This window comes from Gopherus flavomarginatus, chromosome 5, assembly GCF_025201925.1.
Source record: "Gopherus flavomarginatus isolate rGopFla2 chromosome 5, rGopFla2.mat.asm, whole genome shotgun sequence".
Taxonomy (NCBI): domain Eukaryota; kingdom Metazoa; phylum Chordata; order Testudines; family Testudinidae; genus Gopherus; species Gopherus flavomarginatus.
This window is the reverse complement of record NC_066621.1, coordinates 5,817,711-5,831,683: the sequence shown is the minus strand read 5'-3', so window position 1 is coordinate 5,831,683 and position 13,973 is coordinate 5,817,711. Positions and strand designations below refer to the sequence as shown.

Below are 13,973 nucleotides of genomic sequence, written 5' to 3'. Positions count from 1 at the left end.
AATATGTGTGTGACAACATTGTACGTGAAATGATAATATTCCCCTTTATGGTGTTAACACGTGCTCTAACCTGAGGCTGGCAAACAGGCCTGTCTGAATAAAGGAATGGGTGCTCTGCTTAATTTACATTTAAGCAACAGAGTCATCAAGCAGGAAGGGAAACAAAAGAAACTCCAATAGGGGAGGAAAAAGTACCAGGGAGTATCCTTCAGTACAGACTCTTTCTCCTGAATCTCATCTGCAAATGTTTTCCAAGTGTTTCTGCCTTCTGTGGAGAAAGAAGTGGTTCAGAACTATTCAGAAAAGCTGGACGAGCACTGTGACGATGCAGTTCTGGTGGGACCCAACTGACAGTGCCAATTCAGGACAAATCACTTAAAACAAGGATGGGGTTTTTCCAACTCTAAGGAAAACCAAACCAGCCAGAGACAAAGAGGACTTTGGTCTCACCCCACTGGCTAACCACAAGTCACACAAGCAATTCCCTTAGACGCTCCTGTTTCCCAGTATCACCACCAGTGCCACTCGTCCTGGGGATGAATGGTTATGAAAACCAACACTCCAACAAAGGAAAAAGGTTCTCTCAATCCCAAAGAATCAAGCCCCAGACCCAGGTCAATATACAAATCAGATCTTACCCACAAATCACACTGTTGCCAGTCCTTTAGAATCTAAAAGTTTATTCATAAAAGGAAAAGGATATAGATGAGAGCTAGAATTGGTTAAATGGAATCAATTACACACAGCAATGGCAAAGTTCATAGTTCAGCCTTGTAGCAGTGATGGAGTAAACTGCCTGTTCAAATCAAGTCTCTGGAGTACATCCCCTGCTGGGATGGCTCATCAGTCCTTTGTGCAGAGCTTCAGTTTGTAGCAAAGTCCCTCCAGAGATAAGAAGCAGGACTGAAGACCAGATGGAGATGAGGCATCCGTTTTTTCCAGGTGTAAGAACACTTCTTTGTTCTTACTGTGGAAAATTACAGCAAAATGGAGTCTGGAGTCACCTGAGCAAGTTCCTGCATACTTTGCTGAGTTACAAGGTGTATCTGCCTTCTCTCAGTCGGTCAATTGTGTAGCTGATGGTCCTTAATGAGCCATCAAGCAGGCTAGGCAGAACTAACATCAGCTTGTCTGGGACATCACCCAGAAGCATAGCATAAATTTGAAGTACAGACAGTATAGATAGAGCCAATATTTGAAACTTCAACTAAAAGATGATACATTCATACAGACAGCATAATCATAACCAGCAACCCATAACCTGGTCTTAGACACCTTATGTGACCCCTTTACATAAGATTTGGTGCCACTACAGGACTTTGGTTGCAACCATGTTCTAAATGGTCCCACATTATATCAATAACGTCACAAGCACAAGTCCATGGGGGTGGATGCACTGCAGATGAGGTTGCTAAATGAGTTGGGAGATGTGATTGCAGAGCCACTGGCCATCATCTTTGAAAACTCATGGCGATCGGGGGAGGTCTCGGACGACTGGAAAGAGGCTAATGTAGTGCCCATCTTTAAAAAAGGGAAGAAGGAGGATTCAGGGAATTACAGGCCATCAGCCTTACCTCAGTCCCTGGAAAAAATCATGGAGCAGGTCCTTAAGGAATCAATTTTGAAGCACTTTGACTAACCTAATTACCTTCTATGACGAGATAACCAGCTCTGCGGATGAGGGGAAAGCAGTGGACAGTCTCCCACAGTATTCTTGCCTTCAAGTTAAAGAAGTATAGGCTGGATGAATGGACTATAAGGTGGATAGATATCTGATTAGGTCATCACGCTCAATGGGTAGTGATCATAGGCTCCATATCTAGTTGGCAGCCTTTATCAAGCGGAGTGCCCCAAGGGCTGGTCCTCGGGACAGTTTTGTTCAATATCTTCATTAATGATCTGGAGGATGGCGTGGATTGTACTCTCAGCAAGTTTGCAGATGACACTAAACTGGAAGGATTGGTAGATACACTGGAGGGTAGGGATAGGATACAGAGGGACCCAGACAAATTAGAGGATTGGACCAAAAGAAATCTGATGAGGTTCAACAAGGGCAAGTGCAGAGTCCTGCACTTAGGATGGAAGAATCCCATGCATTGCTACAGACTAGGGACCGAGTGGCTAGGCAGCAGTTCTGCAGAAAAGGACCTACGGGTTACAGTGGATGGGAAGTTGGATATGAGTCTGCAGTGTGTCCTTGTTGCCAAGAAGGCTAACGGCATTTTGGGCTGTATAAGTAGGAGCATTGCCAGTATATTGAGGGACATGATCATTGCTGTAGGAAGCAGGTGAGGCAGATAGTGTGAAGGGGCTATTCAAGTAATTGGGAGCACTTAACTAACAATGGACTTTGAGAGACGCCAATCCCCATCTGTCCTTTCCTGGGAATATTCAAACTAACATGTAAACAATGGCGTGGGCCTCCAAATAGCGGAATCATTCATAGACAGGTGACTTGCCCAGGTGGCTAGAGACCCCATTCTGTGGCTCTGATGTGGCACAAGAGAAAGACTATGGGCTTGGCTACACTCGAAACGCCAAAGCGCTGCCACGGGAGCGCTTTGAAGTGCAAGTGTGGTCGTGGCGCCAGCGCTGGGAGAGAGCTCTCTCTCTCCCAGCGCTGCAGGTACTCCACCTCCCTGTGGGGATTAGCTTGCAGCACTGGGAGCTGCACTCCCAGTGCTGGGGCACTGTTTACACTGGAGATTTGCAGCGCTGTAACTTGCTGTGCTCAGGGATGTGTTTTTTCACACCCCTGAGCGAGAAAGTTGCAGCTCTGTAAAGCCCCAGTGTAGCCAAGGCCAATATAAGGCCCTGGAAGCCCCTCCGTTTTGTCTTCAGCTGGCTGAAGAGGTAGCTTCTCCACCCCAAAGAGATGCCTGAAAGAAACTGGAAAAAACAACTGTAACTATGGGGGTGTGAGTGATTGTTGGACCCAGACTACGAAGGTGTCTGGTCTGTCAAAGTAGCTTATTGGAACATCTCTGAGGGTGAGATTTACCTGCATTTAGTTTCCTACTGCATTAGGCTTAGATCTGTGTGTTTTGTTTTATTTTGCTTGGTAACTTATTTCTTTCTGTCTGTTATTGCTTGGAACCACTTAAATCCCACGTTTTATTTGTACTAAAATCACTTTTTACTTATTAAGTAACCCAGAGCAAGTAATTAATTCCTGGGGGAGCAAACAGCAGTGCATATCTCTCTATCAGTGTTATAGAGGGCGAACAATTTATGAGTTTACGCTGTATAAGCTTTATACAGAGTAAAATGGATTCATTTGGGGTTTGGATCCCATTGGGAACTGGATGTCTGGGTGCTAGAGACAGGAACACTTCTTAAGCTGTTTTCAGTTAAGTCTGCAGCTTTGGGGCACGTGATTCAGACCTGGGGGTTTGTGTTGAAGCAGACTGGCATGTCTGGCTCAACAAGACAGGATACTGGAGACCCAAGCTGGCAGGGAAAACAGGCTCAGAGGTAGTCTCAGCACATCAGGTGGCAGTCCCAAGGGGGTTTCTGTGACCGAACCTGTCACAGTTCATCTAGGATTGCCAACCCTGCAGGAATTAAAGATTAATCTGTTTTGTCATGTGATGAAACTTCCAGGAATATGTCCAACCAAACCTGGCAACCCCAGGCACAGCTCTGTAAGAATGTGCAAGTTTCTAGTCCAAGTTTAATGTTAAATGCTTGTTTCAGCGTTGTTTGTGCTCCCAATCTCCATTTTGAATTCCAGGTGGTGCCACCTTGTATGTGGCCTCAGCAACTCTGAAACTGGGCCTTCGGCACCAGCGATCCCTGTCTCCCTGCAGCAAATCCAGCCAAAGCCAGACTCCTGCAGGAGACTTGTCCTGGGCCCCTTCAGGATGTGATGCTTCCAGTGAGGATCTGCAACTACAAAGACCAGCCTTGCAAACCAAGTATGAGTCACCTGGCTGCAGGAGGTGAGCATCCTTAGGTCAGTGCACCCAGTGTAAGGGATCTACCCAGCCCAGCTGCGGTCTCCATCTGTCAGCCCCAGGGCAGAGCTGCTGTGTCTCTGTGAGCCAAGGTCTTATCACCCCTCCTGTCTCCTCTTGGTCCGTCGTCCTCCCCTAGCAAAGCATGCTGGGCTCACATGGTCAGTCTGCTGGGGCTTCCGGTACATCTTGATTGGTCAGTCCTTGGGGTTCCCATTGTCCTCTCGGCTCCTCCATTGAGGTGGGTCAGTTTCTGCCAGTCCAGTAACGCCCATGTGCACCCACAGGTCCGTCAAGGTGCAAACAATTCGATGTTTATTGGGATGTACTTTTAGCTAGAAATGATTTCAGTTGTTTTTCTCAGTGTCCCCCTTCCCAGCTCTGACATCACAGAGCCTTGCCTGTGTCCCTGTTCCCATTCCCTCCCTTTACTTCCTGATTGACTGCAGACTATATAGTAAAACTTGAGTTCTGCTGAGCCATATAGTAACCAATTATTTTACTGAAATTTAAATATTGAATGTTAACATATTGTAACATGATTATTTAACCAATTATATCCCACCACCTTAATTGGTTTACGCCCAACAAAATGACTTACACACCAGACAGATACAATCACAGAACCAGGCAGAGATTATACAGACAAACAATAGGGAAGTGGGGACTACAGTGACAGAACAACAAAGAAATGAGGATTTCACACCCCAGCTATTGGTGAGTTCTTGCCAGACAGGATGCTATCAAACTAAGATCTCTTTAAATCTTCTAGGCTCTTCCCTTTCTCTGGAGGTGACAGCTCGGATCACCTTTTGAACAGTCCAAAGCTGCCTTATTTCAGGGTGACTGGTGAGGACATGACCTATTGCTTCCCAGCTTATGGCTGCCTTTGCTCCTTAGCCAAAGGCCTTAGGCTAAGAACAGGGCCTCAGACTAGCACAGCGAGAGAAGGTCTATAAACAGGCAGACTGTGATTTTGATTCTCGTTCTGTACCCCTATAACTAGCTAAGTGATAAGAATACACCTACATTCTTAAAGCCTAGGCTTTTGCCTACAGGAATGAAGCTCTGTACCCTAACTCTCCACCCCTTGTTTAATTGGTGTTCCAGACTTCCCATTATAGTGGGCCCGAGAAGGATGGGTTTGGGTTCTTTGTCCCGGCCGGGGTGCCTGTCCTAGCAGTGGCCACGAGCCACTTGGAGGCAGTTTGGGTTTCAGGCCCTGGTGGAGCCCAGTGTGCAGGCTCGGTGTGGAGAATCGGGGCAGAGAATCCCTGGGTCTGGGGATGGAGGTCTGGGCTCTGGCAGGGCGCGCGGTCTCCTTGTTCAATGCATTTCCCTCTCTCTCTCGTGGCACGGAGTCCCCAGGCGATGCTCTGGAACTGCTCCCCACAAAGCCAGTCAGGACTTTGGGGAGCCTCCTCTCCGTTTGAGCAGACTGTCTCCAGGGCAAGAAGCTCACATGGCTTCATCTTCCTGGGTCTGACCTAGGAGCATTCAGCATATGCCCCTCCATGCACTTTCCACAGCGAGTCCACCCAGGCGGGGTCCTGGGGAAGCCACAGCATCCTGCACGCACCTGCATGTCTAATGTGTGTGGGGAGTCCCCTCCCCCCAATCCCACGGTTCACTGGGGCTGCAGCTGGGACCAGCTACATGGGGAGGAGAAGCCTGTGCACTGGGGCTAGCAGGAGGCAGGTCAGTCACACGTCGCCTGCCCAGGGCGAAGGACGTCCATTCTGGGGGAAGGGTGAAGAGCGGATGCTCCTCCCTGTGTTCGGGCCCAGCAGGGCTGTACAGTGGGGAAGGGAGCGGGAGCAGGAGAGCGTCCCCTGCTGAGCCCACAGCACAGGGCACAGGGGCAGCACTGTGAGCGGAGAGCGCCCCCTGCTGAGCCCTGACTGCCGGGGAGAGCGCCCCCTACTGAGCGTCTGCCCTGCTCCAGGGGATAATGGAGTATGAGAGAGTCTCCTCCACCAGGTCTCGGCTTCCCAAGGGCTGACAACTGAGCTCCCCTAGTCAAAGTGTCCCCTTCTCGGGGATGGCAGGTCCCTGGGCATGGCTGGTCCATGTCCCTGTCTCCTCCCTCCCTCCAGGGCTATGTGCTGGCAGAGCGTAGCTGTCCCCCAGAGCTGGGTACATGGCTCTAGGCTGTGTCCCCTTCTCTGCCTCTCCCCTCCCCCCATGCTACGTGCTATTGGGCGCGTGGCATTTCCCCAGAGCTGGGTGCAGGGTTCTGGGCTGATTCCAGGGCACTGGCTGGCTGGGACTGGGCGAACCCAGGCCTCACCACCAACTGGTAGAACACCCCAGGCAGGACGCGGAAGCCGAGGCATCGCAGGGTGTGCAGTGAAGGCTCGTTGTGGGGCAGCACCCCGGTGTAAACAGGGAAGCCGCGGGCATGCAGCTGTGCTGCCAGCATCCCCACTACAGCCCTTGTGTGGTGCTGGCCACGATGCTCTGGGAGGGTGTAACCGTGTGTCAGGAAAGCCAGCGGGGCTGTGAGGGACCAGGAGATGGGGGTCCCCTCAGGGTCCAGCAGGCAGGCACTGGGGAAGTGGCAGATCAGGAGGTTCAGGTAGCGCAGGCTCCAGCTGTTCTCCCCAAACTTCCAGGTGTCTCTGAGCAGCGTGGCGTGGGCGAGGGACACGGGGGCCAGCCTGAGCCCCTTCTCAGGCCTGCAAGACAGGGCAGGGGGGACAAGAGATATGTGGGATGGGGTAGGAACAGTGGAGATTGACCTGGCGAGGGGGTGAGTGTGGAAGGGTGTGGGGGAGGAAGTAGAAACAGCATGGGCAGGGGAAGGGGTAAGTCTAGGGGAGGGGAGCGGGGAGCGACCCAACATGGGAGGTGTGAGCACAGCAGGAGATTGACCCAGCTTTGGGAGGCAGGGTGCAGTGAGCCGGGGGCTCGACCTGGCACAAGGGAGTGAGCCCGGGGAGCAGAAATTGAGCTGATTTGACATGGCATAGGTGGGGAGCAGAGTCCAGGGGCGCCATCCTCTTTCTGGTTGTGAGGCTGAGATGGGCTGGATAGCAAATTTGGTGGGGAGGGTTTGCTGAATCCCAAACTGGGGTGCAGGAGGCATGGAGAGTATTCTGTGGGGGAGGGATGTGCCACCCAGCTCTGAAGGCAGCACCGCTGCCAGCAGCAGCCGAGAGCTACAGGGGGGCGCGGTATGGCATTGCCACCCCTGCTGCTGCGTAACATTTGGCCTTTGCAATGGGAGGGGAGGCTATGGCAAATCCTGGGTGGCTCTAGCCCCCATAACGCTCCCCCCAGTGCCCCCCATGGAGGGGAGGGAGGCTGGAGGGGGACTGACCTGGCACAAGGAGAAAGGGCATGAGGCTGAGGTGCGATAGACCCAGCGTTGGGGAGAAGGGGGATCCCTGAGGGGAGGGGATCGAGCCAGGAGATGGCACATGGGGGGAAGGTGACCCTGGGGAGGGGAGGGGATCGACACACTCCCATAGCCTCAGCACAGGGGCTGTCTGACAGGGCCCAGTCCAGCCCCAGCAGAGTCATCGCTGCTCATTGGCCTTGGCTAAGCTCAGCTCCCTGACATGAAAGCACCAGGGCTCAGCGGGCAGCGAACCCCCTGCCCGGGGACCAGGGGGCTCTGTGCTTGGAACCCCCTCCCCTCAGAGGGGACGGCTCGGGGGTCAAGGACCTCTGGCTGCCCGTCCCAGGATACCGAAGGGTTACAGGCTGCCCCTCCCCCTGCTCTCCCCATCCTGGGACCAAGGAGATTCCTTGGCCAGGCTGGGCTGACCCTGCCCCCGGCGAAGCTCTAGGGCTGACTCAACCCTGCTCTGGAGCAGGATGGGAAATCCTTGGCAGCATATGCCCAAGGCCTGGGGCTGTGTGAGGCTGTGGTGATGGCCTCACTCTGTCAGCACCATAGCCTGGGGAACTCACTGACACCAGATCTGGGGCACAATGGAGGCCTCTGGCCTGGCACCCCGGGGTCCTTCCCTTCCCCCAGCCCCGTTCCCCCCTCCATCTAGCACAGGCTGGTTGTGTGCATTTCCCCATTCTCTCAACACACCCCATATCTGGGGGGCACCTACCGGTACTGGGGCATGGCAGGGGGGTCTGGGTGCAGCAGTGGCCGGTGCGGATACATCTCCATATCAAGCCCTCTGGCCCTGGCGGTTTCTCTGATGGTCTCATATACCCCGTCCTGCAGCCCTGTAGGGACAGCTGTGCGCTGTCAGCAGGAGCCCCCAAAAGGTGCCCATGGACATGGGGGGCCCAGCCCAGTGGGGGAGAGCAGCAGGGAGAGGCCAAGGGCCACTGTGAGCTGGCATGACCCAACTGGGGGTTCCCAAGCTTGACGCATTCAGGATCCAGGTCTGGAGGGAGAAGGGGCCCAGGCGAGCTTCTTGGGGCTATTGGCCTGTGGGGGATGGGCAGGGACTCAGGTGGACCCCTTAGGGCTGTGGCCCATGTGGGGAGAGGGGCCTGGGCCAGCTCCTCAGGGCTATTGGCCTGTGGGGTAGGGGAGCGGTCCTGCCCCCCATATGGCAGGTGCTGGACGGAACAGGGCTGGAGGGGCTCACCCAGTATCTGGAAGGCCTGGTCCCAGTTCACAGCGCGGCTGTTCCCCAGCAGGGCCCGGCAGGCACCCTCGTCCCGGTAGAAGGCCGTGTACAAGTTGGTGAAATAATCACTTGGGTCCTGCGCTACCTGCAGGGGGGACACTGCCTGGGGGTGAGCGCAGCCTCTGCCTCCGGCCCCAAGTAAGAGATTGAGGTGGGAGGAAGGGCCCCTGTGAACAGAGCCAGGGGGCTTAGGACAGAATGGGACCGGGGGTCTGGGTAGCAGGAAGGGGAGACAGGCTGTGGGGAGGTGGGGCAGCCACGAGGAGGAGGGGTAGAGATAACACCAAGCAGGGAAAGGGGCAAGGAAGTCGGGGAGGGGAGTGAGACAGTGATGGTGTCAGGCGGGGGAGGGGAGCGGGTCAGTGATGGTGTCAGACCGGGGAGGGGAGCAAGGCGGATGGGAGGGCCCCAGCAAAGGCCGCACTTCTCTGCGTGGCCGGGTGAGGACCATTTTGAACTCTGGCCATGAATCCACCAGCACCTCCTGGCCAGCCGGGTTCCCGCGGTTCACATGCATCACAGTGCCGTAGACCTGCCAAGACACAGGGTTCAGAGTCCGGGGATGTCCTGATTCCCCTGGATCGGTGCTGGGCCCCAGCTTTTACTCTGCCCCTTGGAGGAGGCCTGAAAATACCAGACCCCCAGGGAGCCCCATTCTTCCTGCAGGGCAGGCCAGAGCCTCTGAGATGGAGCCTCTGGGCTCCAGCCCTCCTGCTCCACTCCGCGATCTTTGCCCGGTGCCTCCCACTGAGCCAGACCCCTGGAGAGACCTGGTCGCTCTTTGGGGGGCTCCCACACCCCAGCCTGGGTTTGCAGCGACACCCGGCAGCATTGTCAAGCCAGGCCAGTTTATGAGTCACGGAGCAGCCTTAGGTCAGCAGAGAGAACTGGGGGTAAAGCAGTGTCCATTGCCGTCAGCCAGGGCCCAGCCAAGCTGGAGCGAAAGCCCCTTTCCAGGTTGTCTCTGTCTGTCTGACCTCCTTGGCCAGCTCCACGTGAAAGCCTCCATCTTTGTCCAGCAGCCCCCACCTCCCAGTCCTGTGCTCTCGAGATGGGGTCTCTGCTCAGCCTCCCGGCTGAGAGGCAGGGAAATCCAGGAGTCGGCAGCGCTTGCCTTGTCTCTCTGGCCTCCTTGGTGATCTGAGTTGATTTCAACAAGTTCCTTAAGGACCCATCATTCCTCCTTCAGAGGGAGGTGACACCCAGCCCTATAAAAACCTCGTTATCTCTAGCCTGATTCTTGCTTGTATATTTATACCTGCCTCTGAAATTTCCCTGGGGTGTCCTGACCCCTCAGCTGGGGTAGGGAGTGACCCCTTGAGCATTTGGGGGATCAGTGTAGGTGTGTCCCCCACAAGGCTGGTCTTAGCCCAGTCATGTCTCTGGGGCAGTGGTGTCCCAGGGTCTGGTGATGCAGGGGGCTTCCTTACGCTGGTTATGTCCCAACCCCAGGGCTGTGTGTACGCCAGGAATCCATTTCCCCCATGGGGTTAATCTGTTGCCCTCACCCCAGGCCAGGACCCCTCTGCTGGCAGGCTGCGATTCCAGGTCTTAACCTTGGCCATGCCCTGCCCGTGTCTGCCCATGCTCAGCTGGGGTCTCAGCTCCCACTAGGTTCAGCTCTGACTCTGTTTCCCCAGGGAGAGCAGGCTTTGAGCTGGCTCCCTTGGCCACAGCCTCAGGGAAGTTCTGCAGAGCCCGTGTGACTCACATGTCCCGTGTGGAGATTGTGGGGGATGTTTCTTGGCCCCACTCAAATACAGGGGTCTACTTCCAGACAGACAGGTGTCCTGAGCTTAACAGCCTTTCCTTAGTGTTACAGGCATGTGGGGAACCCTGCTCCCTGCCGGCCGAGCTATTTGCCTTTTCACTGTCACCTCCAGTCTGAGCCTCAGACTCCTGGGGTTCAAACCCTTGGCTGGGGCAGGATCGGGGACTGGATTTTGTCTGAAAGTGATACAGAAAGTCTCAGGTCAGAGCCCATGTCCAGGAGAACCATGACTACCAGCCCTGCCGAGTCCTGTGTCTGCACTGGGATTGGAGACGGCGGGAGGGCTTCTCCCAGAAGGCAGGTGGCTTCCATTTAGGTCACAGCCTGGATCTCTTGCACGCCCCAAAACCCTTTTATATAAGCCTCAGGTGTCAGGTCAAACATAAGCAGTGGAGCCTTTTTGAACAGCTCCTAGCCCCCAGTATTAACGTCGTCCATCTGGCTGTATGGCTCTATGGCTTTGGGGGACCGAGTATGGGAGTGAGACAGCAGATCTGGTCTGCTGACTCAGCCAGGTTCAAATCACAACCCTTCTCAAAGGCAGTGAGGTTGGTGTCTACAGCCCCTCCTCCTCCTTAAACAGACAATTTGCTATCCAGCTCCCTGCGGAATCCAGCATCCCTGGGGCCTTTGCCCACTTACCCCTTGATGGGTTCTCTAGCCCCTCCACGTCTCCAGATCAAGCTTTTGCTGCATTTCTTCAGGTTTTTGCTGCTTCTCACAGCCAGCTGGTTCCCTCTCACGGTCTGCTAGTTCCTTTGCTTTCCATGCTAACTCCTATCGCTTCAAATCCATTGCAGGGGAACCAGGTCGTGAGGACACCCTGCTGCTGCTTCTGTCACTCTCGGACCCTCATCAAACACCACCTGGGTCTGGAACCTGCTGTTGAGTCCTGTCACCCTTCTCCAGCCTGCAATCAGCTGCACCTTGTTGAACTTCTCAATGCTTCGCCCTTTCTCTTTGCACTGGTTTGTGATGTGCTTCTTAGGGTGGTGGTTATACACCATTTATTGCTGTTTCCTTTGACGGACTGTGCTTTGCTACTAGCACATTGAGTATCCCACCACCAGCACTAACCGAAAGCAAACTGCCTGCGTCAGTTAGCACTGCGAGCAAAATCAATCTCGTTGCCCCACTGGGTAGCCAGGGGAAACTGAGGCACACAAATATCACAAAAATGCCCATTTTATCAAGGGTGTAGCTGGGGGTGGGTGGGTCAGAGCCATGGCAAGGACCAGGAGGAAGTTCAGAACTGGGAGCTGGGAGGTGGTGGTGGGCAGTCATGATTGGCAGGCACCCAGCTGTCCTACACTATGATTGGCTGCCATGGAACCGCCCACATGTTCACTGGCTTATGCAAATCCTGCCCATACTGATATTGGCTGACACAGAGCCCGCTTGTGTTCTGATTGGATGGTCAGGTCCTGGCAGCTACGCAGGCATTGGTGCTGGGTATGGACTTTTGGAGGCAGAGGGCAAGTGAGGAGGAGGCCCAGGGAGAAGACCTTGGGGAGGCCTCATCCAACCATTACCTCTAACCTGAGGGAGGGGCCTGCCCTCCTGCTCTTACCCCTAACCCAGGGTGGGGGTAATTTGTGAAGAAGTAGAAGCTTTCTTTAGTATCTTTCTGAATCCCATGTGTGCCTCAGTTTCCCTCTGCATCCTGTACTGCTCTGCGCAGCGTGTGAAGGGAAGGGACGGGTTGTGACTCATGTAACTGCCTGGCTGGAGACCAGCATCATTAACCAAGGGAATAAACTACACACGGGTCGGGAAAGACCATGTAAACCCCAGTGGCCGGGGTAGACGTTCACACCGAGCGAGCGAGATTCCCCCCTCACGGCTCTGCAGTGGAAAGGCCCCCAGCTGAAGAACAGCGGCCGCGAGGGGTCAGGATACGGGGCTAAGAGCCGGCTTTTGGGGGGTCTCAGCAGCTCTCACCTTGGCCTAAGAACAACGGACAGAGCCAGAGCCAGCCATGGGGCCCGTGACTTCTTGGCTGGTTCATTGCCCAGGCTTGGCCAGGCTGGGCTGTGGCTTAACCTTTGATTCCTTGTGCTAACCTGAGGAGTCTGTAGCCAGGGGACTAATGAACCGCTCCTGTGTTTTGCAAAGGCTACCGGGGTCTCTGCCAACATACACCACAGGGGCCCGGTCCAAGCCTCCTGCTGGCATCTGGCTTGGTTGCATTCGCTGCAGGGAGCCACAGAGAGAGATGGGAGGGCTGGTGTCAAAGGCCCAGTGGTGGAGGTCACGGGCCTGCCCCGTGAGCTGTGTGCAGTCTCAGGCGCCAGCCCACTACAGGGGTCGCTCCCAGGGGCCTGGTTACAAGCTGGGGTACAGCACATCCCCTGTGGATCTATGAGAGCCTGCCTGGCCCCTGAACTGCTGCCCCCCGATCTGGAGAAAGGGTCTGCCCTCCAAACTGCTACCCCCTGACAAGGTGGAGGGGCCAACCCTCCATGTACCCCCACCCAGGGGATTGCACCCCAACCCAATATGTGCCCCATCACCCAGGGGACTCTGAGGGACTTTCCCCTGCTCTCTGCCCAGCCTGAGGGTGGGAGGGTTCAGCCCTGCAGGGGTGGGCGAGTCCAGGTCACCGGCAGCGTGTCAGGCAGGCCTCGCCGTAACATCCCCTCCAGCAGCCGCAGCTTGGAGGGACAGCTCAGGATCAGCATCGCTGGCTGGGATGGGCCTTCACAGCTTCCAGCAGAACAGTGCGAGGGACACCTGCGGGGCAGGAGACCCATTAGTTCCCTGTGACTGTGTCCTCCCAACCCCAGAGACCAGCTGCCAGCTCCCAGCCCTGCCAAAATAGCAAACACTGTGTAGACCCCACAACAGCTCACCAGTCTATGCGCAGCCCCCTGTGTGTTCATCAGAGACCTTATACTACCTAACTGGTCTGTGTACAGTGCCGGTGCTCACCAGACACCCTACAATAACTTACTAGTCTGTGCACGGCCCCCGTGCTCGCCATAGACACTACCATAACTCACCAGTCTGTGCTCAGCCCCTGTGCTCACCAGAGACCCTACAATAACTCACCAGTCTGGGTGAAGCCCCTGTGCTCACCAGATACCCCAAAATAAGAAGGCTGCTCTAAGGCCATGTGATGCTAGGACTGCCTGTACAGGGCTACAATCCCACTCACCTGGGGTGACTCCGTGCCAGGAGAAGGAGCAGTTCCTGGGTGTCTGTGGAGCTGCCAGGTCCCTGCCGCTCTCACCTTCAGGGGCTGTTCCAGCCTTTTATCCCCGAGCGAATGAACCATTAACAGAGTCTGCCAGTCCTGGAGCCCAGAGGCGGTGACATCCCTGCAGCCACACGGCACAGTTGATTGGGATTTTGCTCTGCGCAGCGGTAGAGGGGCCTCCGGGGAAAGGAGGCCAGAGTGACAATGCAAGTTCCCATGGTTTATGTATTTCAGGGAAGCTGAGAAAAGTCCCCCCTCATGAACAAATGACTGAGAGGGAGAAGGTAGGGGATTGTGACAGAATGTACCTTTGTGTTACCCACTGTTCTAATAAACTTTGTACAACCTTGCAAGCTATTATTTGTAAATGTATAATTTGCCGGTCAGTATTGCCCTGATAAAATGTGTGTGACAACATTGTATGTGAAATGATAATATTCCCC

The 13,973-nt window shown here is 54.8% G+C and overlaps 1 protein-coding gene across 1 annotated transcript; it reads right to left on the bottom strand.

The window, feature by feature from the left end:
* Nucleotides 1-6,150: 6,150 nt before the first annotated feature.
* LOC127051390 (glycine N-acyltransferase-like protein 3) lies at nt 6,151-13,012 on the bottom strand. The gene is made up of 5 exons (XM_050953654.1): nt 12,935-13,012; nt 8,985-9,092; nt 8,519-8,645; nt 8,027-8,147; nt 6,151-6,634 (listed from the first exon to the last, which is right to left on the bottom strand). The coding sequence occupies exons 1-5, from the start codon at nt 13,010-13,012 to the stop codon at nt 6,151-6,153; spliced, it is 918 nt and encodes a 305-aa protein (XP_050809611.1).
* Between the last annotated feature and the right edge of the window lie 961 nt (nt 13,013-13,973).